The sequence below is a fragment of the Podarcis melisellensis genome (assembly GCF_964234715.1).
Source record: "Podarcis melisellensis genome assembly, chromosome: 1".
Taxonomy (NCBI): Eukaryota; Metazoa; Chordata; class Lepidosauria; order Squamata; family Lacertidae; genus Podarcis; species Podarcis melisellensis.
The window spans coordinates 46697974-46725952 of NC_138528.1; the positions used below are offsets into that span (position 1 = coordinate 46697974).

A 27979-nucleotide genomic window follows, 5' to 3' on the forward strand; every position below is an offset into this window, starting at 1 on the left:
TTTATTTTTTACTTTTGTTAGATAAGGTGGTGTGACATGGTTTTCCTCCTCCCTGTTTCATCCTCACAGCCACCCTGTGAGGTAGGTTAGGCTAAGAGATGGTGGCTGGCCTAGTGAGCTTCCCGGCTGAGTGGGGATCTAAACTCTGGTCTCCCAGGTCATAGGTCCAACACTCTAACCACTACACCGTACTGGCTCCATACAGGAGTGGAATCCAGAATTTGGCCTGCCTTCAACTTCTTGCATGTGCAAATGAGTTTGACACACCACTACCACACTTCTCTGTCTTCTCCCCACTACCACACTTTTCTCTGTCTTCAAGAAAGAAAGAAATCCAGGAGGCATTTAACGGATTAGCAGCACAACATTATGAAAAGAGATTTATGAAAGGGCAAAGTCATATTACAACCATCTGCCTAAGGCTGATAGCTTGCCTGATAGCTGGAGGCTACTCCAAGGTGCTGGGATGTGCAGGTCTCACCGACAGCAGAGTGTGTTTCAGATGCTAATACTGTGTGTTTATTGAGGAAAGCCAGGAGGGGAGGGAGCCACCTGAATTTGGGCAATAAATAAGACGAGGTAAATTTTGCCGCTGGCTAGCAAGACGCAGCCTTGGGAAAGCTACAAAGGTATCCTATTGTTTTAAAGAGCTTCAAAAGTGTAGCAATGTCTATCTGCCGCCGCCACCCTGCCCTGCTTGTGAATTTGTAAACAAACCCTATAAAAAGCCTGTTAATTCCTCAGACCTCCTGCCTTGCAAGAGAACCAACTTGGTGGAAGGCTGCCCTTGAAACGCCCTGCCACTCCGAGGAAGTGGGAAGCACAAAAATGGTATACGAGAAGCATGTAGTTTTTGCAGCCAAAGCGGAATAAATACATATAACTGTCTCCTAAGCGGTCACCCTATGCTTAGGGGAACTGCCTACACATAAGCTGAGGAGCGTTTTGGTCATACTTGCATATTCAACCAGAAACCCAAGGAAGCAGAATAGGAATATCATTCCTCTCACCACATTGAAAAAAAGACTCTCCTCTTGTGTAAATGGAGGTCAAACTAGTCTCCTAGTCTGAAAGGTTTGGCCAAACATTCTTTAAGAGTAAGCTGTGGTTTTGATTTGAGGCAAACTATGGAGTATTGACAAAGCACATCTAACTGGGAGTCTCAGCTGATGGGACGGGGCAGCTGGCAGACAAGTCATAACATGCTTGGCAAAATGGCTCCTCTCCCCTCAGGAATGGCGGCAAACCACAACCTCCACCAATGGAGAGTGTTCTAGTCACTGCCCATCATTCCCTCAGAAAGAGCGCACTGCCAGCGGGCATCTCAATTCCGCCTCCTCATCGCAACAATTTGGTTTTTGGCCGAGTGGAATAGTGGCAAGCTGAGTTCAGACTCTCCCTCCCAAGAGAAGGAGCAAAAGTTCACTTTTTGTTGCCTGAGGAGGAGCTCTGGCGCGATATCATGATCTGATAGATGGTCTCCCGGAAGTGCTGGTCCTGAGTCAGCCTCTTGGCCGCTTGCTTCAGGTCTTCTATGCTCTCGGCCTCCGAATACATGAATGACTGGGACTGCCGCACTGAAAATGAAAACAGCACATAACACTTAGTGCCGGTAGAGAGCCACACCAGGCGAGGAATGGGGTTGTTGAATCTGGAAGCTATTATGATAAAGTTTGACCTAGGTGGTGTTTAGCAGAAATGACTGAGGGCTCGTCCACACAACTGCTCATCCTGCCACTTTCCCCAGGGTAAACCTGCTGTTTACTGCTGTATCAGAACAAACATCAATTGGTTTTTCTGAAGACTGACAAACTAATCTCAGCTGCAGAAAAAATATGTTCCCCTCTTTATTTTCGATACACTTGGGCGCAGGAATTTAACCGTAATTATTTACCATTTTTGTTTAAGAAAGAAGGGCTTTTTCACTGGCTAGCCATTCTAATCCTTCTAACCTCCTTTGGGGAAGGTTTGCAGGTATGGCAGAAGGAGATAGGATCCCACCTGGTGGAAACTCTAGCTCACATGGCCCTTAAATGTAAAATGTATGATGATCTCCGCCAATATTTTCTAGACCATCTATGTATTTCAACATGGAAACCAGAGACAGAGGTTATACACTTCTTATTACAGGGGAGAGACCAGGAGCTCACCAAGACAGTAGTTAAGTTCCTCTATTTGATTTTTTGTCGCCGAAGTACGCTACAAGATCCTGCCCTCGCTGGAGACCCACAAAGATAAAACAGATTGCTCGCCTCTTCTTCCCTTTGGCAAATGACTGTACTGTTGAAATGGCGATGAGATTGCACTGGCCTTTTTATTCTGAATGAATTCTGAATGTTCCTATGACAAATTTGTTCCTATTCAGTTATAAGCAGTGGGTTTTCCTGGGGAAAGCAGTGGGACACACAAAAAACTGCTCAGACACATGCCTAGGAAGCCCAAGACAAGCAGAAAACCTCTTGGACTGATGTTTTCTAGGCAAGGGACAAGCGGGAGTGTGGCCTTGAGACCTCATTGTATGCATATAATTCAGTGCAAAGGTCAAAGAAGAAAGGTCAACTCACTCAGCCACAGGGGCTCACAGGCCCATCAGAGCCAGAGCGTGATGTGTATGTCACAGAGCATGCAAGGGAAAGGGGTATCAGAGCTGGTCTTAGCAACTGCATCCAAGTGTTGCAAGGCAGGGTTCCTGCAAAACCTGCACTTGGCACCCGAAAGGCCATAGGAGAATATGGGGAATAGCACCTACAGTCGAGCCAGGAGTTGCTGGATCTCCTGCGATGGAAACGGCAGCTTTTTATCCTGCGAGTGGCCGCCTTGTGGAGGTACACAGAGTTCTTCATGATCACGGGCATCTTGGCTTCCAATTCAGCATTTCGGATGCACTCTTCAAAGAATTCTGCAGGGAAGAGACACCCAAGGGAGCCAGTTAAGATGTGCCTTAGGCAGCCTCAGTTCAGATGGATGTAGCATTTTGGAAAATCTCCTTGCAGAGATTCAGTTCCGGCTGACGAGGATCAACAGTAGGCTTCTGCTTTCAGTTGTTCATCTGGATTTTTGGGGTGATGGCACCGGACGTGTTGGGGAAGGCAAGATAAATTATGGCTTGCTTACTTTTCAGATTGCTGACGTCGGCTTTCATTTTTTCCTCCTTCTCTTTGTTACGGTGCTTGCAGTTCAGGCCTTGCTCCAGGCTCTGCAGGGCCTCCTCAGCCTCCTGTAAACGCTTCTCCAGGTCCATGCGAACCTTCACCTCTGCCTGAGCAGGAAGGAAATCAGGCAGCCCTCAACCAACCAATAAAAATAACCCAGGGAAAGAAACAAAACACCAAAAGACAAACGTAAGCATGGACTTCCTTCCTTCCTTCCTTCCTTCCTTCCTTCCTTCCTTCCTTCCTTCCTTCCTTTTGCGCGCTCTCTCTCTCTCTCTCTCTCTCTCTCTCTCTCTCTCTCTCTCTCTCTTTCCCTGTCCTCTTCTAAGGCACATCTGGGAACTTGTATGCTGTGACCTACTTCAGGCATAATTTATTTAATTATGGTATGGATTGTATTACAGTGGTAAGTACTTAATTCGTTCCGGAGGTCCGTTCTTAACCTGAAGCACCACTTTAGCTAATGGGGCCTTGTGCTGCTACCGCGCTGCTGGAGCACGATTTCTGTTCTCATCCTGAAGCAAAGTTCTTAACCCAAGGTACTATTTCTGGGTTAGCGAAGTCTGTAACCTGAAGTTTATGTAACCTGAAGCATATGTAACCCGAGGTACCACTGTATATAAGTTGTTCATCTAGGGTATGTATTTATCTATTTAAAATATGTTTTTTGGGCCATGCCAGTCAACATTCTGTGTGAAAGTACTGGGAGGAACGCAATTGTGCCAGACCTTTGAGGAAAGAGGAGTGTCCTTCATAACGTTTGGTGCCTTGGGGTAGGTTACTTGGCTCCTAATGTATACCTTTTTTTATATTGCTTTTATTGTGAAGTTCATGTGTTATGTGTGTAGGAATAGGCCATATAACTTTTTGAACAAAGAATATACCTTCAGCTGTTGGCAACAGAGAGCGAAGGATAATGAGATTGTTTGCTGAGCCTAAAGCAGAAGCCAAATTGGTGTACAACTCTATGCTATCAGTAGGGATGGGTGAATCAGTCAATTTCAGATTCTCTCAGTTTCTCATTTTTCCAATCTTAAGCTCAGTTATGCAGATTTCCACATTATTTTCAAAAAGTCCTGATGAACATTTATCAGCATTTAAGTACAAATTTCTACAATTTTGCCCAATATACACATATTTGCAAAGCAATTCCCCCAAATATAATGCATTTTTAATGCCATTTTCGCTAATATATGCATTTTGCTTTGGCTCAATATATGTATTTTTGTCACATTACTTGGGATTGCAACATTCATGGAGGTGTAACTTCTCTGAATGGCTCACAGGATGGCTGTGTTCCAGTTCTCGTATGGTTTGGGAAAGGGCAAATTAGGTAGAGTCCCCTTGAATTGCAAGCTGAATCAGATCGAACTGAATCCCCAGCTATCAGTACCTTGAGATCTCGCTCGGTTTGCTGCTTCTCAGCGGTCAGCTCCGAGAGCGAATTCTGCAAGGCCTGCGACTGGGAAGAGTAGAACTCCCGCTCCTCCTCTAAAGCTCGGGAGCGTTCTTCATTCTCCTTCATCCTGCAAAGCAGCACCAGAGACACATTCAGCCGTTGTACCCATTCCTCTGCCTCTTTTGTGTTTCTAGAGTTGCCAGATTGCAACCCACAGATTGACTCTATACCTTCAAATCCTTCCACACAACAGAAGTGGCTCCTCTTTGGCCCATTCCCTCCTCTGCCCCCATTTCCCCACTCCCGCTCCTGCCCGTGGGATGACACAAGATGGCAAGAGCCACAGAGTCAAGGGAGGAATGGATACAAAAAGCCACAGATGCCAAGTTGCCCACTTCTTTCAACCAGGTTGCAAACAGGGAATCCTGTCTGTTTGGAAGACTCTCCTCCCCACCCCCCACCCCTCACCTTTTCTCAGCCAGGAGTTTCTCCTCCAGCAGCTGGTGCATTTTCTCCTCGATCTGGTGCAAGCTGCTCTGCAGACCCCCGGCAGCATCAGGTTGCTCACAGCTAGGGCTGGTCGGGGGCTGCAACTCGCTCTGGTTCTCTTCCAGCATTTCCAGAGTCCGTTGCTTTTCCAGGGAGAGCGCCTTCAAGCCACACAAACAGGTTGGATTGGTTACCCCTTACAATAATTCAAACAAACTTTCTGTTCACATAGGGGGGCTCGTCCACACTTGCTCTTTCCCTGCCACTCTCCCCTGGGGAAACTTGCTCTTTACTGCTGAATCGGGGCAAACATCAATTGGGTTTTCCATGGATGGACGTTTTCTCTGATTCAGCAGGAAAGAGCAGGTTTTCCTGGGGAAAGTGGCAGGGCATATGGAAAACCACTTGGAAAACCTATGAAAAGTAGAGTCGCTACATTTCCCTTGATAGCAGTCCTTTAAACACACCCTCGATAAATAGAAACTTTAAACACACCCTCATTAAATAGAAACTTTGCAGCTTGACCCTTTCTCATCACTGCATCTCAGTAACAGAAGAAACTTGACCAGCATAATTTCTATCTCTCATTCAGCATTTAGGCAGGCAACCCTTGAGATTACATGGGAAATGTATCATGTGAACAAAGAAAACCCATAATTCTGAGAGTGACTTTCCAAGACAATTATACCAGGAGGTATAATTAATTTGTTGATAGACGATTTTGTTGATTTCAGTGTCTATTTCTATTTTTTCCCAGTCTTGACATCCATTCTTCCCATTTCCACATCTCTGTGGTTTTTAAAAATGAAGAATTCAAAATTCATACACATTTTCAAGTACGTTTCTCCTAAAATAATGCAATTTTGCCAAGTATACACACTTTGGAATGCTTTTTGTGATTGGTAAGCAGCATTCCAAAATTCGGAGAAGTGCAACATTTCAAGGAATGAAATGTTCAAAGAGTTTTCGTTCATGTATTGGTTCAGGAAATGAAAACTGGGTATTAACGTGTGAGTCACAAAATGTATTGCAAAAAGCCCAGGAGCCCATTGTACAATCTCCTAAAACATCCCTGCCATGAATAAGGGAATTGTACTTGAAGCCTTAAGATTTTAGTTCTTACTGTATAGATTAAAAACTCATTCTGAAATGATTTCCATGGAAAACAGTTGCTAGATCTTAAAGGCTGCCATCTGGAGAGAGGTGGAAAGTAAGACACCTACTTCCAGGGTCTTCTGCAATGTCTCTGTCAGGTTTCGGAGTCCTTTCTTTTCCTCCTCCACTCCTTTGAGGGACTGGGCAGTCATCTCCAGCTCCCTGGAAAACAACCAGTTGGGGGAAGAAATTTTGATTCGTGCAGCCTTCGCCAACCTAGTGCCCTCCAAATGTTTGGGACTACAACTCCCATCAACCTTGGTCAGCACAGCTGGAGGGGGGGGGTCTGGGCAGGTGGGCCCGGCTTTGCAAGAAACAGCCTTGCAAGTTGCACGTTCACCATGACAGCACTAAGGTAACTATTACTAGAGTTTGGTAAATATTTTGCAGCTGTGTGCCGAAAGACAGCGTCTGGTAAAAATGCTGCTTGAAAGAATAGCAAAATTTAAGGCTTATTAACTTCAGATTAGGAAAGTCATTCTGAGAACAAGAAAAACCTGAAGGCCATATCCAAAAGAGGAGCCCAAATTGCCAAAGGAGGAGAATACATGTATTGATATTATACGGAGGTCAATGTACAAGAACTAGGCCAGTGGGGGACACAAGGATAGTTAAGAAGCAATGGGATGTACCAGGAAATAAGGGCTTTCAGTGAGGGCTTGCTAAGGTGGCCATTCCCTCAAGATAATCACCCCTAGCTGCCAATGAAAGGACCCACTTTTTCACCAGGCCGCTTCAGAGTTTAGGTACTATTACCGTTTAATCTGCTCTTGCTCCACTCGCAAATCTTGCACCACCTCCTCAAACTGCTGCTTCTCTGCCTCCAGTACTTGGTTGAGGTGCTCCAGAGCCTTAAAAGAGAAGAGGAGGAGGGACATGGAATGCCCAAAAGGCTGCAAAGTTCCTTATCTCATACTGTGTCAGGTGCTGACATGTGGAAAACATGACAAATGCATCTGTGGAAAACACTTCCATGTAGAAGAGAACACAAACCTTGCACAGGTATCGTCACACAACGTTTGCTGTATGCAAACACACAGAAGGGGGTAATAGCAAATCACACTTTCACCGTGGCCTGGTTCTCAATGAAGCTAAGCCATAGTTTGTGAAACTGAACTATAACTAGACCTACTCTGGTCAGCTAACTATGGTTTGTTTGTAGCCAACAAACCAGAACATGAAACCATGGTTTAAAGATGGCCTACAAATTTAGGGGTGAGTTAACTTTAGTTTCTCTGTGTGTCTACACCCACTATCCTGGCATGTTCTGGTTCCTCACCCCAGATGACTGCCAGGCTACAGAGCTGCAAGGCTAGAGCATTTTGAAAACAAAACCAGCACAGGGTGAAATAAAGCAACAGTTCCTTTGCCTGTGTGCAAGATTTAATCTAGTTTATTTAACAAACTATAGTTAAAACAAACTATGACTAAGGGTAAAGCGAGAATGCAGCCAATATGCAGCAACAAATGCACAATACAAATCCGTACGTTCAGTGATCAGTAGGGACAACCATATTATAATTTCCAATATGGAAGTGCTCTCCACAGAGAATTTTAGGAAAGGAGGGTAAACCTGTGGTTTTCCAGCTGCTGCCTGACTCTCTCAGCCCCAAACAGCATGCCCAATGGTCAGGGAGGGATGACTGGGAGCTGCAGTCCAGCAATAGCTGGAGGACCACAGGCTCCTCACCCCAGCTTTAAAGAGATGCCATCAAGGTTTGTCCAGGATGACCACTTTTAAAAAAAAAAATTAAAAATTGAAGCACTATATGAACAACATTCTTGTATTTTTCTGCCTATGCATTTATTGATTGATTTTTTAAAAAATCAATAATCATTTGTGATGTGCAAACTGATCTCTCTCTATGTGGGGCTGCCCTTGAGACTGACCCAGAAACTCCAGCGGGTGCAGGACTCCTTATGGGGTCTTCGCTGCAAGATCATATTCATCCGTTACTATACCAGCTGCACTGGCTCCCAGTGGAGTACAGGATCAGGTTTAAGGTGCTGGTTTTAACCTTTAAAGCCCTATACGGCCTAGGACCCTCGTACCTACGGGACCACCTCTCCTGGTATGTCCCACAGAGAAATTTGCGGTCTGCAAATAAAAACATCCTAAAGATCCCAGGCCACAGAGAGGTTAGGCTGGCCTCAACTAGAGCCAGGGCTTTCTCGGCCGCGGCTCCAATCTGGTGGAACGCTCTGTCACAAGAGACTAGGGCCCTGCGGGACCTGACATCTTTCAGCAGGGCCTGCAAGACAGAGCTGTTCCACCAGGCCTTTGGTCAGGGCGCAGCCTGACCCCCTCCTCTGGCAATCCGCACAGAATTCTGCTTGATGGTTGCCATTAATTTGATTTTAATTTGATTTTAATTAATTTTATAATGAATGTTTTTAGAATGATGGACTATTTGGATTGTTGTTAGCCGCCCTGAGCCCAGCTTCGGCTGGGGAGGGCGGGATATAAATAAATTTTATTATTATTATTATTATTATTATTATTATTATTATTATTATTATTATCTGGGGAAAATTTATTGATGCAATGATGAGGCATGGTGTGAATAGCAGCTAGTGCTTCAAAACTTGCAGAACTATCCCCCCCCCCAAGTATTCTATCTATATTTATATAGAATGAAGTTGGTGTGCTTCCAGGAAAGCCTTTAAAAGTGTTGCATCTGCCTTCACCCTAAGAAGAGATCATGATACTGTACAATCACTGGACCCCAAGCTGCCCCATAATTTTATTATCACATATTTTCCTAAATCCCCAGACGCCCCTCACTCTAAACCTCTGGGGGGGGGGAGGCATAAAATGCAACTTGTTTCTATTGCATTAAATGGAAGTCTTGCTCTTACGCATGTTGTCAATAAACAAAGTCAGAAAGTTAAAAGGAGAACAAACCTCTCTCTGCTCCCTCTGTAGACACAGCTCTTCCGTCTCTTCCATCAGTTTATCTGCAAACAGACAGGGAAAAGTGAATGGAAGCAAATTGCTTAAGACAGTTGGACAGAAATTGCATGGACCTTGAAACACAGCACAGCGAGAACCTCACTTCTTGCATATTGTGCTGTGATTATTTGAATTTACTATGATGAGATTGCTTTCATGTGTTCTCGTCTCCCACCAGTCTCCTGCCAAATGAATTATAAATGACAACAACAACTTGTTCAGCCTTTAGTGCCTTCCTTCCAAGGGGGTCATTGTCTACTAATGTACCTAGATTTACAACTCCTCTCATCAAGTAGGATGGCATCACTGCCTTCATTTAACGGATGGTTAAAAAGAGTACACACTGAACAAGGTCAGCAGCAAAGCAGTGAAAAGGCTCACTCCTAGTCCTTAAGGGGCTTTGACTGTGTTCATACACTTGGGGGAGGAAGCACACACTGTGAAACAACAGCACAGTGTTCCCAGCTCCCATGCAAATGTTTCAGGGTGAGATTTGCATGAGAACAAGTGGGTGGGAGGTGCTTAAATTTCCCATTGCCTGATTCCAGTCTATTAATTCACCACTCAGAAAGCCCAGCCCCTTATCCCAACTGGCCTCAGCAATCCAAACCCAAGATTTGCCAGGATGGGATAGATGGTTGAGCTGGCTGAGCCTGGGCTATACCAGTCCCCCATCCTCCGTCAGCTAAAGACAGGCACCCCCAAACTCGGCCCTCCAGATGTTTTGGGACTACAACTCCCATCATCCCTAGCTAACAGGACCAGTGGTCAGGGATGATGGGAGTTGTAGTCCCAAAAACATCTGGAGGGCCGAGTTTGGGGATGCCTGGCCAAAGATATGCTGGTATAAGTCCGGCATCCGGGCTCAGTCAGGATTCAGCCCAAGCCGACTAAGCCAGGGTGAATCCCTAAAGAAGAGGCCTTCTGGGAGAGGGAAAGGAAGTTTTTAATATTCTGTTGGAAACTGCCCAGGGTAGTTGAGGCAACCCAGTCAGATGGGCGGGGTATGAGTTATATTATTATTATTATTATTATTATTATTATTATTATTATTATTATTTTATTACCACCGCCCCATTCCAAACTCCAGTCACTCAGACATATGTGACCTTGCAACCCAGAAGTTACACTGCCAAAAAGGTGGTGAAAGTCAAACTGTCCCACATCTGTCAGTAGTAGCTCCACTCCCGAACAGAGTTTGGGCTAGAGATTAGTTACATTTGCATAATTTACCCTGCATAAATGATGCTGTCTTCCTATAGTCTGGAATGCTCTGTCCCTGTGCTTCGACATAGGAGGGGCACCGCAAAGGCCTTCCCTACTTGATCTCGATGGGCAGGTGTCAGGCTACGACAGGAGCGGGAAATGTTCTCCTGAAAATGCCACCCCCCCAGTCACATTAACTTGGAAGCTTCCATCACAACATCAAACGAATATCTTTGAACCTAGGAACGGTCTGCACTCCCAAGGCACTCATTAACTCTGCTTTATTTTTGTCTGCTGTAATAGCTTAGTAGAACATGCTGCTTAATTGAGGTCACTGGTGATGAGGTCTTGAAGGTACACAGGGAGAACTGTTAACTCAGCCACCATTACAGAAAGAAGGTAGGCACCTGGGATGCTGCATATGGGGGAGGGGGAGGTCATTACACCTGTCACACACACCCCAACAACATGTTATAAAGCACACTGTACACTGATGTCGCTCTACAAATGATACAATGCATTAATCATATACTGATTTGTGCTGCTGATACGCTATTCCTCCCTGAGGACTAGCGGCTGGTAGTTCCAACCTAAATACTCCTGCTTCTCCTTGGCCAGCTGGAGTCCCTGGGCTTCGAGGCTCTCAATCATGGCTTCTCCCAGCTGAGCGTTTCTCCAGGTCCTGAAGAAAAGAACAAATGAAAGGATGGAAATAGCTCCTTTTAAAGAACAGCCTGCTGTCAAGTTTGCATTCTCCCCTCTCCCTGTGGCTGTGAAAGCAGAAGAACCTCTTCACAAACACTGAATAGAGAGGGAGAGAGATGGCCTGTGAAAAAATGGCGAGCGTGGGCAGCCTGTTCCCCAAGTACATTAACCTGAACAGATAGGCTACCAGTTGGAGATAATGAAAACAAATCGCCAACACGACAATGGATCAGGAAACTCATTTCTCTCCAGAGAACAAAATGGCAATAAAAGCTTGGGGCCGAAGTAATTCATCAAGTCCTTTTAACCATCTCTTTCAATTTCCTAGGCTTTCTGCGGCTCTCGTAGCTCCAAAACTCTCCCCTTGTGTCCCACAAATCACAACCCTCCCGATTTCCATCCACAGGCAGATTCTACATCCTGAAAGGCTGGAAATGTGAACCCCAAAGCCTGGATGTGGGCCGGGACCACACCCAGATTTCAGCGCAACAGATGGATCCAGAGCTCAGGATTGAGGAATAATTTGAATTAACTGCCGGGGAAGCCTGAGTGCTTGGTTGCTGTTGTCTGAACCTTCCAGGCCTCTCAGTTTGGTGCTCAGGACGCTCTGCAGATGACACCCTTTCTCCCTGGGCCACACCATCACTGCCCCTACTTTGCACCAGCTTCTGAGTGCTTCTGGTCGGCCGGAATGTGTCTTTAAACTGTGACGGTGCTTCTTGCTTATCCAAATGGGTGCAGGGTTACCTGTGTGCATGGACATGCATGTAGAAATCAGTGGTGTTTGTGTGGCTCCAATCTACTTTACAAGAGGTTTTGATCTATAAAGCCTTAAACGGCTCAGGACTGCAAGACCTCAAGGACCACCTCTTTTCATATGAACCTTCCTGGACCCTGAGATCATCTTCTGAGGCCCTTCTTCGTGTGCCTCCTCCTCGAGAGGTCCGGAGGGTGGCAACACGAGAAAGGGCCTTCTCTGCAGTGGCTCCCCATCTGTGGAATGGTCTCCCCAGGGAAGTTCACCTGGCGCCTTCATTGTACACCTTTAGGCGCCAGGCAAAACCGTTCCTTTTTAACCAGGCCTTTGGTTGATCCAATTTATATCCTATGCTCTTTTAAAATGTGTTTTTTTGTGTGGTGGAGTATTGGGTTGCTGTCTTATTTTTATTAGGTATTTTGTGGTTTTATATCTTGATTTTATTCTGTGAAAAACCCTGAGACCTCCGGGTATAGGGCAGTATATAAATAATAATAATAATACACACCTGTTGCTTGGCCAGATTTTTTCTCTGCACCCCCCGGCATGTGCCCCCCACCCAAAGGTTGCCCAACAGGGAATGCAGCCCCCAATGCTGGAAGCATTCCCTGAACTAGATGAATGCCGTCCCTCCCTATATCTGAGGTCCCTGGACTGAGATTGCCACGCAGAGAGCAAAATGGACGTGCCTGCTCTGCTACGGATGGCCAGTTTGCTTGCTTTTGTCCCGCTGAAGCCCACATTTTTCAAAATGCTCCTTGACCTTCACGGCCACGGGCTCTCTGCTTCTCTCCTAACAAAGCAACTGCATGACTGGTGGAGCAATTCCTCAGAGCTATTTTAAACTCCTCTGGGCAGCAAAGGTGCTCTTCGGTGATTTTGCTTCTGCAGCAAGGATTACGCAAGCAGCAATCTAGATTGTTACAGTGGTACCTCGGGTTACATACGCTTCAGGTTACAGACTCCGCTAACCCAGAAATAGTACCTCGGGTTAAGAACTTTGCTTCAGGATGAGAAGAGAAATCGTGCTCCGGCAGCGTAGCGGGAGGCCCCATTAGCTAAAGTGGTGCTTCAGGTTAAGAACAGTGTCAGGTTAAGAACGGACCTCCGGAACGAATTAAGTACTTAACCCGAGGTACCACTGTACTTGTGACTGAGCTGGGCTGTAGGCCTAGAGTTCTGGAGGGTATGTTGCCCTGCAGACATTTGCTTGGTTATCAGCCTGAAGGCTGGAAGCCAGGCTGGCTTGATGGCATACTTCATGGTTCATAAATTTAGGGGTGAGGCAAGTCCCATAAAGAGGGGAAGGGGAAATGGAGGTTGGGGTCTGAGAAAGTTCTGTAGCAGTCCATGAAGCAAGACAAGGGAGGACTGGAGCAGAAAGTTCAGGTAAGCTGACATAGGGAGGTTAGAGAACATTGACATAATGAGCAGGACCGGGTCTGATGTATCTCCAGGGTTGGTTTTTATAAGGCCTCCCAGCCAGTCAACAAACTATACTGTGAGCCAATAAGAGGCTGGAAGCTTCCACAGCCTAATTAGGTGCTGCTGACTCTCTTCCCTCATTCATTTGCACATGCAAGGGGTGAGCCAGCCATTTAAAAGTGTATCAGAGGAAATCCAATAATGTCCAGGGGTGAGTGGGGCAAACATTCATTCATACAGCAATGAACTGCAGTCCCATGTGCACCCCTAAAATCGGCTGTGGTGGGGCTGGGGGATCCTGCAAATCAGTGTGTCTGCAGGACAAATGAGAGGAATGGGATGTCGTGCAAGTCCACTTGAGATTTTGCCAGCCGCCCATTGTTTATTATCTCTGGGATAATGGGTCCCAGGTCAATATGGAACAGCTGGAAACTCACGCTTGCAGCTACTGGCAGAACAATCCGGTGCATGTTCACTCACAAGCCAGTTTTCCGTTTCAGTCACACCCGCCAAGAAAGCTGCTTAGGACTGCTGCATAGATGACCAGTGCTATGTCTGATGCATAAGTGCCTTTTATGAAAAGTTATTATGTGCTTCGTCCTGCTATTGCTATTGTGACCTTGCTTCCGCAGTATGAATACACACACAAAACCTAGAATAAACCCTGGTGGGTGAAAAGGGTTTTATTTTTTTAATTGTTCCCTGTAAGCTTCAATGAAATAAAATCTTTCTAGCTGGATATAAACTGCTGGTATGGAGCAAACAGCAAAACTTAAGCAGCTTAGCTGACGATTATAGGGCTCTAAAAGTTCCCCATCTGTTTTGGGAGTGCCTCCCACTCTAGCCCTTGCCTTGCTTACTTCTCGGAGATGGCAAGAGCTTCCCCTTTCATTATGTGAAACACAGCATGAAGGTCAGGAGGACAAGCACTTGCAGTCCAGTTCCATGCTCAGTGTAGGGTCCCTAAGCACACTGAAACAATTTGAAACGCACCTAAATCAATATAGGATTGTAAGTGTGCAGCTCAGTCCTTCTTATGTTTATGCACTGGACTCACTGAATGTACACCTGAGTGTGCAAAGGTTTGCATCCTTAGTAAAAAAAACACCACATGTTTGCTGAATATTACAGGTGTGCAAAAGCAGGGTAAGAATCTTGGAGTAACAGACTTCTTTGTAGAACTTTGGGGAACTGCATGATTGCTGATGAGAAGAACATAATGAGATTCATCTTCTTGAAATGCATCTATGGCCCTAGTTGCCTGCATCTGGATCAGGAGGGAAGGGACCTCATCTCCTGGCCACAGAACCACAGTAGTAAGTGCCATAATAAACCCTCCTGGACACGGTAACCTAAGTACAGAGGCCACTTTGTAAAGTTCCCTAGTCTTAAATGTACTGTTCTGCTTGTGCCTACTAGGAAGTTACGAAATCTGGGACTTGATCATGCAGTGGTACCTGGAGAAAGCAGCTTTCATTCTCAGAGTCAAAGCCACTATCCAGACAGAGTTAAGTACCTTTAAATGCCATTGATTTCACTGGGAGAATTAGGGATGTGTGTCTAAGTTCTTAACTCTGGCTGGATATACAGTGGTACCTCAGGTTAAGTACTTAATTCGTTCCGGAGGTCCGTTCTTAACCTGAAACTGTTCTTAACCTGAAGCACCACTTTAGCTAATGGGGCCTCCTGCTGCTGCCGCGCTGCCGGAGTACAATTTCTGTTCTTATCCTGAAGCAAAGTTCTTAACCTCAAGCACTGTTTCTGGGTTAGAGGAGTCTGTAACCTGAAGGTACCCATAATTCCCATTCCCCTTTCCAGGGCTGTTATTCCCTGCCTACCCCTCAGAAAATCCCTCCACTTCAGTTGCCATACCCAATTTCCACTTGATCCCAGCCCCAAATCTCCCCACTAAATTGTAGTTTAGCATGATGAGAGCAAACTGCCGCAAGCTCCATCAGGCTTGCATGCTCTTTCCTCCCTCCTCTGGTGGAGCTGCAAGGAGTTTGGGAGTTTTTGCTTCTCTTTTTTCCGTAACCACACCGGTTAACACTGCGTATGGTTTGTTTGAAACAAGACAACTTCAAACTATAGTTTCAGGAGATGGCTTGTTTAAACAAACTGCAGCTAATGTTAACCACAGCTGAGAGGTTGAACAAAATGCTGAATTCTGATTAAAGTAAAACTGAAGCAAAGGCATCAAAAAATTTCTCCTTGTGGCTGGGCTGAGGAGAGGGGCAGGCAAGCTCTTCATTCTCATCACAGATTTCTGACTGTGGCCATATTCTTGCCATTATCTCCGTTACCCTCTTGGCTTTACTACTACAAATTATATATTTTGGGATACAGCCCCCAAAGAGCAGCAGATAGTATTAATGCTAACAATTAGAGTATTAATGAAACCAGAGCTTAGGTAAATAGTAGCTTTAAAGTAACCGCAAGCCTAACAGAGCAGCTCCTCAGATACTTACACTTTCCCGGACTCCTGTAGCATTTCCAGCCACTGGGCTTGTTCATATTCTGATTCTGCTGCCAGGACAATGGTACCCTTAAAAGAGAAACACAGCGGCTATGAAGAGAGAAGCGGTATGAAAATATTAGGGCTGTTGCATGGGCCCATTGATCTGATTTGGGGCCTAATCCAGTGTTTCAGAGTGGTCCTGATCCAACCCTGGATGATCTTGGGCCACCCCAATCCTAATTGTGGACCTTGCCCAGTCATGCAATTAAGCATGTGGTCAACAAGGGAAGAAAGGAAGGTCACACACACACACACACACACACACACACACAGACTGTCTCAGGGTGATTTGGGGCTGCCTCAGTCTGATCTGGCCCAAATCCCAGGTCCACCTGAACCTCTTTGCTTGTGTATGACGAGTGTCCAGGGAGTATATCTGTACTAGACACATCAGTTTTATGCTAATTTAACAGGGGGAAGAAGGGCTGTCGCTCAGTTCTAGAGCATCAGATTTGCATGCAGAAAATCCCAAGTTCAGACATCAGCATCTCCAGGTACAGACCCTCCAAATGTCCCTATTTTCCAGGGATGTCCCTGATTTAGAGAAGCCGCCCGGTTTCTGATTTAATCCCAGAATGTCCCACTTTTCTTTAGAATGTCCCTATTTTCATTGGAGAAATGTTGGAGGGTATGGAGTTATCCAACCCCCGATCCATCTGAAGGCAATCGTGTAAAGGGAAGGGTTGTGTTTTTTTAATGTTTATTGTTTTGTTATTATGTTATTATATGTGATGGAAGCTGCCCAGTGTGGCTGGGGCAGCCCAGTAAGAAGTGTGGGTTGTATTTCTCCGACGTATTTTCATCAGAGAAATGTTGGTGGGAATGCAGGTAAAGCTGGGGAAAGACCCTGGAGTTTCTGCACTGCCAGTCATTGTAGGTAAAGCTGACCTAGATGGTCTGACTAGGAATTGTAGTTAGACCAGGGATACCCAGTCACCCTCACAAACTATTCTCAGAGGTCCCTGGGGAGAGAGAATAACTATTAAGCCCAGGGATCACCACTGTGGAGTCTGTGGGTGCACAGTTGCCCACAGAGGCCTTCCCTGGCGTCCACAGGGTTCCCTCTCCTCCTAGAATAAGGCTTCTGTTCATAGAATCACAGAATTGTAGAACTGGAAGGGAGAATCATCTAGTCCAGCCCCCGGCAAAGCAGGAAGCTTTTGCTCAACTATGTTGCAGTCAATATAGCAGGTTGCGGTGTCTACAACAGTTTCTCCAATTTGCAAAGGTGGCCACAAGCCCAGAAAGGCTGGTAACCCCTGGTTTAACTAGTATAATTGTCTAGAAACAGCCTTACTTTGACACCACAGTGCCTTATGTGAAAAGCTGCAGTTACAGAAAACAAAACTGGGAGGTCATTCCATTCCCCATAAGAAATATGCAGCGTGAATATATAGTGGAGAAGGGCTGTAGTTCAGTGGTAGAGCATCTAATCCTCATGCAGAAAGTCTCAGGTTCAGTCCCCAATATCTCTGGGCAGGGCTAGGAGGATCCCTGTCTGAAATCTCAGAGTGTCACTGCCAATCAGTGCAGACAATACTGAGCTAGATAGACTAACGATCTGACTTGGGATAAGGCAGCTTCCTGTATGTGGCAATTTCAATCACATTCATTTCTCATCTGTCAGCACACTCAGCTCATTCCTTAATTGGTGGCTTGCAACAGCTTGAAAAAATACTGTAAACTGAGGAGGAAAAAGAAATTGTCTTTACGTGGAAGTCCTCATGGGAGATTTTCATTGCATAAGGCATGTTTGGCTCTTCTTTGGCTTCAACGATGCAGCCGCCCAGAGGTATGACACCCTGCGGAGACACACCAAAAATTTAGACTAGTTCGTGTGACTCTCTACTGAATTGCAGCATGATACAGCTTAAAATGGGACACAGGTGGCGCTGTGGGTTAAACCACAGAGCCTAGGACTTGCCGATCAGAAGGTCGGTGGTTCGAATCCCTATGATGGGGTGAGCTCCCATTGCTCGGTCCCTGCTCCTGCCAACCTAGTAGTTCGAAAGCACAAAGTGCAAGTAGATAAATAGGTACCGCTCTGGCAAGTAGATAAATAGGTACCGCTCTGGCGGGAAGGTAAACGGTGTTTCCGTGCGCTGCTCTGGTTTGCCAGAAGCAGCTTAGTCATGCTGGCCGCATGACCCAGAAGCTGTACACCGGCTCCCTTGGCCAATAAAGCGAGATGAGCGCCGCAACCCCAGAGTCGGCCACGACTGGACCTAATGGTCAGGGGTCCCTTTACCTTTACCTTTACAGCTTAAAATGAGTTAGGGTCAATGGGTATCTATCATGGTGGTTTCTAGCTCATCCTTTGGTGAGATTAGAGAAAAACCAGAAAGTCCCCCATTTAGATCTCCCCTCAGCCACTGACGACATCACTCTTTTTCAGCTGCAGCCCCTCTGCAGTAGCAGTCATAACAATATGGATCTATCTTAGACTGTTATATCTTTAAAGCACATTCTTTCCCTCAAAGAATTTTGGGCAATGTAGTTTACCGCACAGAGGATTAGAATTCCTAGCAACCCTTTAAAAAATACAGTGCCCAGAATTCTTTGAGAGAAAATGTGCATTGACTTTTCTTTAAAGGTGCATTATGAGAAACTGTACATGAACTATAGAATGTACATGTATTAATTTACAAAGCCCTGAACAACTAAGGTCCAGAGTACCTATGGGTCCACTTGAATCCTCATATCCCAGCTTAATCATTGAGATCTCCCATAGTGCCACCGGTTGACCCCTGAGTTAGGCAACACTCAAGTGCCCACAGAGGAAATGATTGGATACCCATTCATTCATATTTAAAAGGGACAAGAATCAGAAATATACACATTCGTGTTTTTAATGCCCAGTTAGCACACCTAGGTACTTCCAGGGATATCTTCTATGAAGAAGATACACAAGAGTCTAGCTCCAGGTGTCTATGAGGAGCGCATTTGCAGATGCTGCTTACTTTAGGGTGGATATTAAAGTAGCGATTGTTTTCAAAGTTCTTCTTTTCATTCTCAGCATAGTAAAGCAGAAAACTCTCCTTGATGATAAAGAACCTGAAAAGAAAGGAAGACAGAAATATTACATTTTATAAAAACATTTAACTCCCCAATAATTTCATATGGATGACAATACTGCAGGTGGACTGTATCATGATTCTGTGGAAAGTGCTAACATTACCAAACTTTGTGTTTGACCTGCAGATCTCTCTAGCAATGTGCACCACGCTCTCTCCTTCCAATGACATGTGCTGATTGGCTAGTATGGTAGCTGTCCTTACAGCTCTGTGCTTCCAACCAATAGGCTGACCTGATACTATCAGACTTGAAAGGTTTAGAATAGAGGTTTTCAAAATTTCTACCCTCAGGACTCACCTGAGATGGCTGAAAATTACTGAGGCCCACTAGTCACAAAATGGTGGCACAGGGGCAGAGCCAGGCATAAAATGGTGGCAGAAAGAAGAAGATTTTGGCATAATCAGCCAAAACAATAATTCAAAATAATTTTATCCTTCGTTAGAAATTGCTACATTGTGAGTCACCAAGTTAGAAGATAATTTGAGAAGGCCTTTTATTGCTAGTAGTTCATTTGTATTGTTTTACACACACACACACACACACACACACACACACACATATACACGTAACTTAATGAAAAACAAGAGATATTACCTGAAAGCAGTTACACATTGGGTTATAAAGTGGGGATGGATTTGGTTGAATCACTGAATGTGGTTATTTTTCACCCTTGGATGGTGGTAGTGGTGTGCATGGGCTATTTTGGGGAGGGGTCATCACATGTGCATGAGCATCCAGCCTCCCTCTCCAAGCCGGGCAGAAGCTTCCAGGATTTTGGGAAATAGGCACCAGGGCAACATGTAGGGGACTAGTCTAGTCCCCCTAAGGGTCCATTGACTGCATGCCAGTGGATGTTGATTATCTTTGTGGAGGGGGTTTTCACCAGCAAACCCAGAGAAGGAGTTAGATCGAAAGAGATGACTACAAATTCACTCTCTAATGGGATGAAGGATACAGTACTGTATTCCCTTGCTACTATAAGCCATCCCAGCAGTGAGAGTGTTCTATGAATATTATCTGTACATTTAAGTTTTAGCTCTGCAGTTCGGAGGGCTTAAGAATCTCAGGAGGCCAAATACTGGAATGATACACTGTTCCCCCATGTTTGCTCTTATGTGTGAAAGGAGCAAAGCAACATTAGCAGAGTATGAAAAAACTGAATATAGAACCCACTGACATTGTCTAGGGATTTGAAGCCTAAAGTGAAATGTAATTATCCAGGCTGGAGATTTGTTTTGAATGTTCTCAAAGTGACAAAAGGAGCTTGAGAGGTTTGCAGCTCCCAATATTTCTTTAGATGATAGGTTTGCCCTTAATTGCTAATATATTTCAGAGCTATTCCAATTCTCAGCCTTGGCAAAGGAAAGGCACTTTCTGTCTAAGCAGAACAAGGGACTCTTGATTCATCATCCCCAGAAGCTCCTGCTTGGATAGGTGTTTTCTCCAGTTCCTCAGTAAATCACTCCAGAAGCACTTCCGTCAACAATGGCATGGCTAAATGCAAATCTCTGCATCCCCATCTCAAATGCAAAGTGTTAGTCTAGGGACTCTCTAATATTTAGTTTAGTTATATTCATTCATTTATTTCTATACCACTCTTCATCCAAAGATCACAGGGCAGTTTACAATATAAAAACACAAAAATACATAACATGATATCAAACAATAATAATAATCACACACACAGTGTGTGATTATTGTTTAATAAACCAAAGGATTATTGTTTAATAAACCAAAGGCCTGGGAGAATAAAAAAGTTTTTTGCCTGGCGCCTAGAGATATGTAATGACTCCCACCTTTCATCCAGGAAACTCAAGGTCACCCTCTCCATAGTACCCTCACAACAAATTGGTGAGGTAAAAAAGGTAAAAAGGTAAAGGACCCCTGGATGGTCAAGTCCAGTCAAAAGTGACTATGGGGTGCTCAGCTTGCTTTCAGGCCGAGGGAGCCAGTGTTTGTCTAAAGACAGCTTTCCGGGTCATGTGGCCAGCATAACTAAACCACTGCTGGTGCAACAGAACACCGTGATGGAAACCAGAGTGCATGGAAACACCATTTACCTTCCCACCGCAGCAGTACCTATTTATCTACTTGCACTGGTGTGTTTCCGAATTGCTAGGTTGGCAGGAGGTGGAACAGAGCAACCTTCTGATTGGCAAGCCCAAAAGGCTCAGTGGTTTAGATCACAGCGCCAAGGGCCAAGCAGGGATTTGAACCCTGGTCTTCCAGGTCCTAGTCTGACACCATAGCCACTGCACCAACATCTATTATCATCAACTTCATTAGGAGCCAGTTGCCTTTTTCTTGTTATTGTCAATATTTGAACCCACTTAGCAGGGCATGTGGTGATGGTGGAGGAGGGAGAACCATTTTTTACTTCCATTCTGTCAAGTGAGCAAAGTTGCTTCGTTTCTGCCACACACAGGGCTTTCTAGTGTTAAAGATTTCTTTGCATTTGGTCTTCCAGAAGACCTTGTTTTCTTAGCGAAGAACTGAAGGCTGGAGGTGGATGGTGGCTTTTCCATGAGTGAAAGATGGCATGGTAAAGGATCGCTGCCCATGCTGTGCAGAGTTGTTTATTTTGCTGCACTAGAAGAACCTGACAAGTCTGTTCGACTGTGACCATGGTGGGACACCTCCCACCCCACCCCCGGCCACTAGAATGCACATCACAAGAAGAAATTATGGTCTTTAGCATTTCACTTTTACTCCCTGAAAAATATAAACTCTTCATTTTTAAAAGGTATAATAAAATGGATTCCAGGAAGTTTAAAGACAATACTGGAGAAGACTTAAGTGCAGAGATCAGGTGTGGTCATTCAAAGGGCATTTGTGTGGAATTGCTTTCCCATTCTAGTCCTCCATCCTGCTTGAGCCCAACCTCCTAAATTAGACATGGGAGGTATCCATAAAAGTACAGCCACATTTATCCTTACAGCAACAGCCAAGGCGACATTTTCCCACCTTCGCCGCATCAAGCAGTTGGTCCCTTAACTTTCCCGCCCCGACCTGGCCACAGTGATCCATGTGACAGTCATCTCCAGGCTTGACTACTGTAATTTGCTCTACGCGGGGCTGCCCTTGAAGCTGTCCCAGAACTCCAGCGGGTGCAGAATGCTGCAGCGAGGCTCTTCACGGGGTCTCTGCCATGGGAGCATATTCACCCAGTGCTCTTCCAGCTGCACTGGCTCCCGGTGGAGTACAGGGTCAGATTTAAGGTGCTGCTTTTGACCTTTAAAGCCCTTCATGGCCTAGGACCCTCGTACCTACGGGACCGCCTCTCCCGGTATGCCCCACGGAGAGCCTCAAGGTCCATAAATAGCAACACCCTTGTGGTCCCGGGCCCTAAGGAAGTTAGATTGGCTTCAACTAGAGCCAGGGACTTTTCAACTTTGGCTCCGTCCTGGTGGAACGCTCTGCCTCATGAGACCAGGGCCCTGCAGGATCTGATTTTCTTCCGCAGGGCCTGTAAGACAGAGTTCTTCCGCCTGGCCTTTGGCTTGGAGCCAACTTGATTCCCTCCCCCTCTTTCTTTTTTCTTTTCCTTTCTCCTCCTGCGATGAGGCTACATTTTAATATTTTAATGTTTCAATATTTTAATGTTGTATTCTAATTTTGTTTTTAAGTTGTATTCATTCAACTTGTTTTTATTATTGCTTGTTAGCTGCCCTGAGCTGGCCTTGGCTGGGGAGGGCTGGGTATAAATAAATATTATTATTATTATTATTATTATTATTATTATTATTATTATTATTATCCTTACGCTTTATGCCAATACCAATACCTTATCCCAATGCCAATTGCCTGACATCAGGTGCAGGACAGCAAAAAGCACCTCACAGCACCAATACTGGAACCAAGCCCTCTTTGAGAGGAAAAATCATCTGAGGGCATCTCTATTCTCTGAACTTAAGTGTTGTGGAGGTTAGCACCACAGCTGGAGATAAGTGTTGTCTCTGCTGCCTTTTAGAGGATTCAGTACAGAAGATATCCATAAATTGATGAAGCATCCTTATTTTAAAAAACAACAACAAAAAAGACAAAAACTGTTCATGGTAAGGGAGTATAGTACTCACATTAATGATGTCAAAAGAAATCTTAGGGTTCAGGTGACAACTGTATAAGCTCCCACTATCACAATGTTGCTAATTCTAGCCGGAGGACATAATGTTCAGGAGTGTTTATTATGTTGATTGCCCAAAGGTGGAAGGCTCCACACTCCTGCTTTAGGGAGAGCGTAACCCCTTTCAGAACAGGTTGAACTCCACACACCTGGACAGGTGAGCCAGTTACTAACACTATCTCCAGCTTTTCTGGATTCTAAGGTGTGTTTTTGTTTTTACTGACATCCAGTCCATTATCATATTCAGGCACTGATTCTGCCTCATGTGTTCTTTCCAGAGAACTACCTTCACAAACTGCTGACTCATACAGCATGTTTTTTCTGTACACACACCTGGTATGACTGAGACTGCTTATATGAAAAAAAGAAAGAGAGCCAGATTGTGGGATCAACTCCACAAAAGCCTGTTTTCCACCCATAAATGTTTTGTTCCTAATACACACAGTCAATGAGATTAGTTAGGTAATATTCATAAGCGCGTTTTGAAAACATGAAAGGGCTCTGTTAAGTATTCCCCACAGATTATAACATCGTTGTTGGGTCTTGGAGCCCACAATGCTTTTTTTGGAATAGCTCCAGGAACTAAGTATAGCAACTAATTGATGTTGGGGTGATCTTTCCTCCTCTGGGGATATTCCAGTAAAAGTGGAACAAGACAGCCTCCAGGGCGGTTCAGTTTTGAAACTGCTCAGTGGGATGCATGTGACACCTGGAAGGCTAAGACAGGCTACTCTCCAGATGTGCTGGACTACAACTCCCATCAACCAAAGCCAGGATGACTTCCAAAGCCATTTAAATAGGTCAGGCAACAGACATTTGGTGGAGGAGTGGATAAGGTTTGTGCTGTGTTCCTGTTTGTTAAGTGCAGTTTTCTGTCTGACCATCCTGAATTGTTAACTAAAATTTGTCCCGATATTTCCCCTGATTAATCATGACTCTTATATGGCTTTGGAACCTTAGTATAGTGCAGTGCTTCTCAAAGTGCGGGTCACAGATGGGTCCAAAAATGTTCCTGGGCAGGTGACAGTGAAACGATGAGGAGCTTTTTAAAAACTTGCTTCCTCAATATTATCATTATCATCATATATCATATATAAACCTACATCAAATAAAACAACCCCAAATAAAACATTACTGAAGAAAGTCAAATATAAAGTACAGTATACGTTCAAAGCAACAGGGAACTAAAATGTTATCTTAACGATTTCAAAATAAAACTTTACAAAGGAGGTCAACTTCAGAATGCACATTTAAGGCAGCAAAGTTAACAAACAACATACTATTATTGTCATGAGGCTTCTAAATGACAGAGTTATTCCCTATATTTATGTATAATTGTTAAGTTGTATTCAAATACATACTGCCGTTAGGAATGGGCAATACAGTTGTGCCAAAAATTTCACCAGCATTTCTTGCAACCATTCTTCATCAATAAATGGGGCGGCAAATACCACCCACTGGATCAGACTGAAAGCCTATCATAGGCGGCCATTCTGTCATGGTCTTTATCTCTAAACTGGGCTTGGAACACACAGCATTGCAAACAAAGGATGCCTTCAAAGGAGAAGGACTCTTCTATGGTGGTCCTGTTCAAATAGAGTATGCATGTAGATGATCCTGGGCAGATTCTTCTTCAGTGTCAACTTCTCTTGCCATTAAAGCCTTAATTCAGGGTGATGGTAGGGATTTATAAGGAAAGTACAACAGAGGAGGGTGGGGTCACACATGCACCAGAGAGACCAGCTATGTTAGAAGAAAGAGTCCCTTGTGTTCCCTTGGATTAACCTAACCTGTCCTTCCCTTTGCACCAGCTACACTATGGGCAGAAGACGGCTTCCCTTCCTTGCCTGGAGGTGGTCCAGTATTGTGGCTGCTGAGTATTGGGTTGGGATATGAAACACTCAGCTTAATTTCTCTGATGAGGTCTGAAGCTCATCTTAGAGGCCCTGGACACTGTTGGGCAGTGGAACGGACTCCCTTGAGAGGTTGTGAGCTCTCTTTCACTGGAGGTTTTTAAGCCAAGGTTGAATGGCCATCCGTCATGGATGCTTTCGTTGTAATTCCTGTATTGCGGGGGGTTGGGTTGGAGTGTAGATGACCCTCAAGGTCCCTTCCAACTCTAAAAGTCTATGAGTCTGTGACAAATGATGATGACTCAGGGCTGGAGCAGTCATGTGATGCTGGAGATACGTCCAAAAGCAGCCACGGGGTTAGATCAAAACAGTGAAAAGGGCTGTTAACCAAACTAGGGGTGGGATGCTGTATGTCAGAAAGGAACTTTGGGAAAGGATTTAGAATGGGGAAAATATGTTGCTCAGCATCTTCAGGTAGGACTCAGGGAAACCCCTGCCTGAAAGTCCGGAGAGCCACTGCCAGTCAGAGTAGGCAGTGTTAGGTCAGATGAACAAGACAGGTTCCTGTGGTTGTTCCTTCATTACAGGAGGATGTTACTCCCTCCCCCCCCCAAAAAAACCTCCCAAATTTGGAGCACATGCCTGGCAAGCAAAATTCTCCTGTTTCATTCCTGACATCTTAAGAAAGATCTAGGAAAGACCCTTGTATTTCTGGGAAAGACCTACAAGTTCCCCATGCCTGTCCCACAACTAGCACCCCCTGATTCTTACAGCTTAGATGCACATACGTATTTGAGTAACGCTACCTGCTAAAAGTGACCACTTCCAGCAATAAAACTGCTGCATTAATAATTACGCTCTGAGGCCGGAGTTGCATGTAAGCAATTTAGTTTGGAGGAAATGAGCATTGGAGAGAACTTTCTGCCAACTGTGAAGGAATCTTTTGCCCTTCAGCGTTCTCTCTCACAGGGGATAAACCACCAGTCCTTGGCTCCTTTCAGAAACACCATGACTCTGGAATTTTAAATAGGACTTGCTTGTAAACACAAAGCACTTTGGCTGTCATTTTCTTCTCGTAACAGATTAACAAAACTAGTGACATGCTGAACTTATGAAACAAAAGGAAAGACGACAGGAAGAAGGGGGAAAAAGTCGCTGAGAGTAGTCTTTTCCTAATGAAGGTACATTACTGTCAATGGTGACACAATTTCTTAAATTATGTATGAGTATTTGTAGTCAAATCCCTTACCCAGATTTATCCATCGGGTAGAAGCAGGACCGGTTCCACATGACTCATAATACATCACTAGGTCCCCACAGCACTCCTACTTCCCATTTACTCAGGAGCAAGTTCCATCTGGGCCTAAGATGGGGGTCCACGATATTACTAGGTCCAGGGGCACATTTGGTATCCTAAGAAATTGTCATGGGCATCTCAAAATACTCATTTCACAGAACCACTGATGCTCAGATCCCATCCCAAATGGGCAAAACGCCTACACAACCCCCTCCACTTTTTGTAGACATTCTGATGTCTTTTTTTCTGTAAAGGAAAAGTGTCTGCGTTATGGGGACATCACACATTCTCAGCTGAAACCGCAACCTTCCCCAGCTAGCGTGGCAATTGTGAGAGCAAACGCAACATGGCTGAAAGTCACAGACCCCTATTGGATAGTACCTGCGACATCACTCACAACACAACTCCTCCCTGTCATACTTGCCTCATGTCCTGCCTTCAGGACATGCAACCAGTTACCCAGAAAAGAATTCCTGGTCCCCCAAACCCAAGTGTTCTGTGAACTTCAAAAGGCCACACATATTCTTTCTTAAAGCTAGCCCAGTGCTAGCTCCAATTTTCTTTCCCTGGGGCACAGAGGGCAGCAGACAGAGACACCATGCCAGTCACCAAGGAGGGCAAATGCCACTACACATACCTGCTAGCCTACAGATGCTATGAAGCTGCAGCTGATCTCTTACAACACTGTGTCGAACACAACCTTAGCATACTTGCTGAGGTCTCCCCTCAACTCTTGAACCCATCTGCTTGGTCATGGAATGGTTTTTCATGCCTGGCTTGAGTGTCCCGCGGTGACTTCCCTTGATTTTCTGGCTCTCCCCCTGCAGCACAAACTCTATTGTCGTCCCCCGCCCCACCATCTCCCCAGGGAGCCTTTTCATTGCAACGGCAGCTCTTTCCAAACACTTACCTCCTGGACCACTTGGCTGAGGGTCTCCCAAAGGGTCTCTTCCAGAGCACTCCATACAGCTGCACTTTGGTGCTGATATCCAAGGCATCCGAATCGGCAGGTTCCATCGATGGCGAAGGAGACACCGTGTTGGATTTTGAAGTGAACATTGTCGAGGGAGGGAGATGGATTTTTGAGCTGATTCTCTGCCTCTGCTCTGCAGCTCAGGGAATCCGATTAAATGCAATGAACCAGAAGGACGTAACCAGCCGCCCCGGTGGGAGAAACACACACACACAGACACACACACACACACACACACACTAGAGAGGCTGAGGCTGTGCTTTGAATCAATATCTGGACTGCTCAGTGCTCAGTCAATACCTGTCTCCCTGATGCAGTGATTATGAGAGCTTCCTCGCGCCATGTGCCTGCTTCCCGATGTGCCGGAGAGATGGAGTGAGTCAACATTCCAGACCAGCCTGAAAACAAGCGAGGCAGAATGAACGCTCCAAACATCGCGCAGCAGGCCAAACTCTGAATGTGCATGAGACGCTGGCAAAATGCCCACTGCAGCAGAGGCCGGAGCACATTAATACTTAGCATGCATCTGCTTCTGTCCTGTAGACACAGGGTGAGTGGATTTATTTCTCACTATGTATACAAAGGTAAACACAAGTGTCCTGCTGGACAACAACATCCCTAAACAGAAGCCAGGCTTGCTTCTGTGCCTCTGTAGTGCCTGTTCAATCTTTTAACTGCATAAGCAGACTATTATTTTATTTTTATTTTTTTAAAAAAACCTATTAATCCTCTAGTTTTCTTAACTGCAGAGAGAGAAATGTACCCTATAATAGCTTCCCAGAACTTCCCAGCATTCAGAAGGAGGGGGGAAGCAGGAAAGAATATGCTTTCCGCTTTGGCAGTTGTACTGTGCGGTGATGGGAGATTGATTATATGGGGAATGGTAAAGATTGGTTGGA

The 27979-nt window shown here is 45.1% G+C and overlaps 1 protein-coding gene across 1 annotated transcript; it reads right to left on the minus strand.

Moving 5' to 3' along the window:
• Positions 1-29: 29 nt before the first annotated feature.
• Positions 30-27972, minus strand: PLEKHD1 (pleckstrin homology and coiled-coil domain containing D1). Its single transcript, XM_081890462.1, has 13 exons — positions 27018-27972; positions 18720-18813; positions 17472-17561; positions 15710-15786; positions 10945-11036; positions 9101-9153; positions 6952-7046; positions 6264-6357; positions 5020-5201; positions 4546-4678; positions 3115-3259; positions 2750-2899; positions 30-1577 (listed from the first exon to the last, which is right to left on the minus strand). Exons 1-13 carry the CDS (start codon positions 27164-27166, stop codon positions 1423-1425), a joined length of 1509 nt encoding a protein of 502 aa, XP_081746588.1. The 5' UTR covers positions 27167-27972; the 3' UTR covers positions 30-1422.
• Positions 27973-27979: the final 7 nt, after the last annotated feature.

Bases quoted from the DNA above. Each gene is read 5' to 3' on its own strand.
- PLEKHD1 (XM_081890462.1), bottom strand. From the start codon at position 27,166: ATGTTCACTTCAAAATCCAACACGGTGTCTCCTTCGCCATCGATGGAA. The intron at 15,787-17,471 runs GTAAAGACAATT...TTCTCTTTTAAG, and splicing joins TCTCCCATGAGGACTTCCAC to GGTACCATTGTCCTGGCAGC. The intron at 1,578-2,749 runs GTAGGTGCTATT...TTTCATTTTCAG, and splicing joins CAGCAACTCCTGGCTCGACT to TGCGGCAGTCCCAGTCATTC.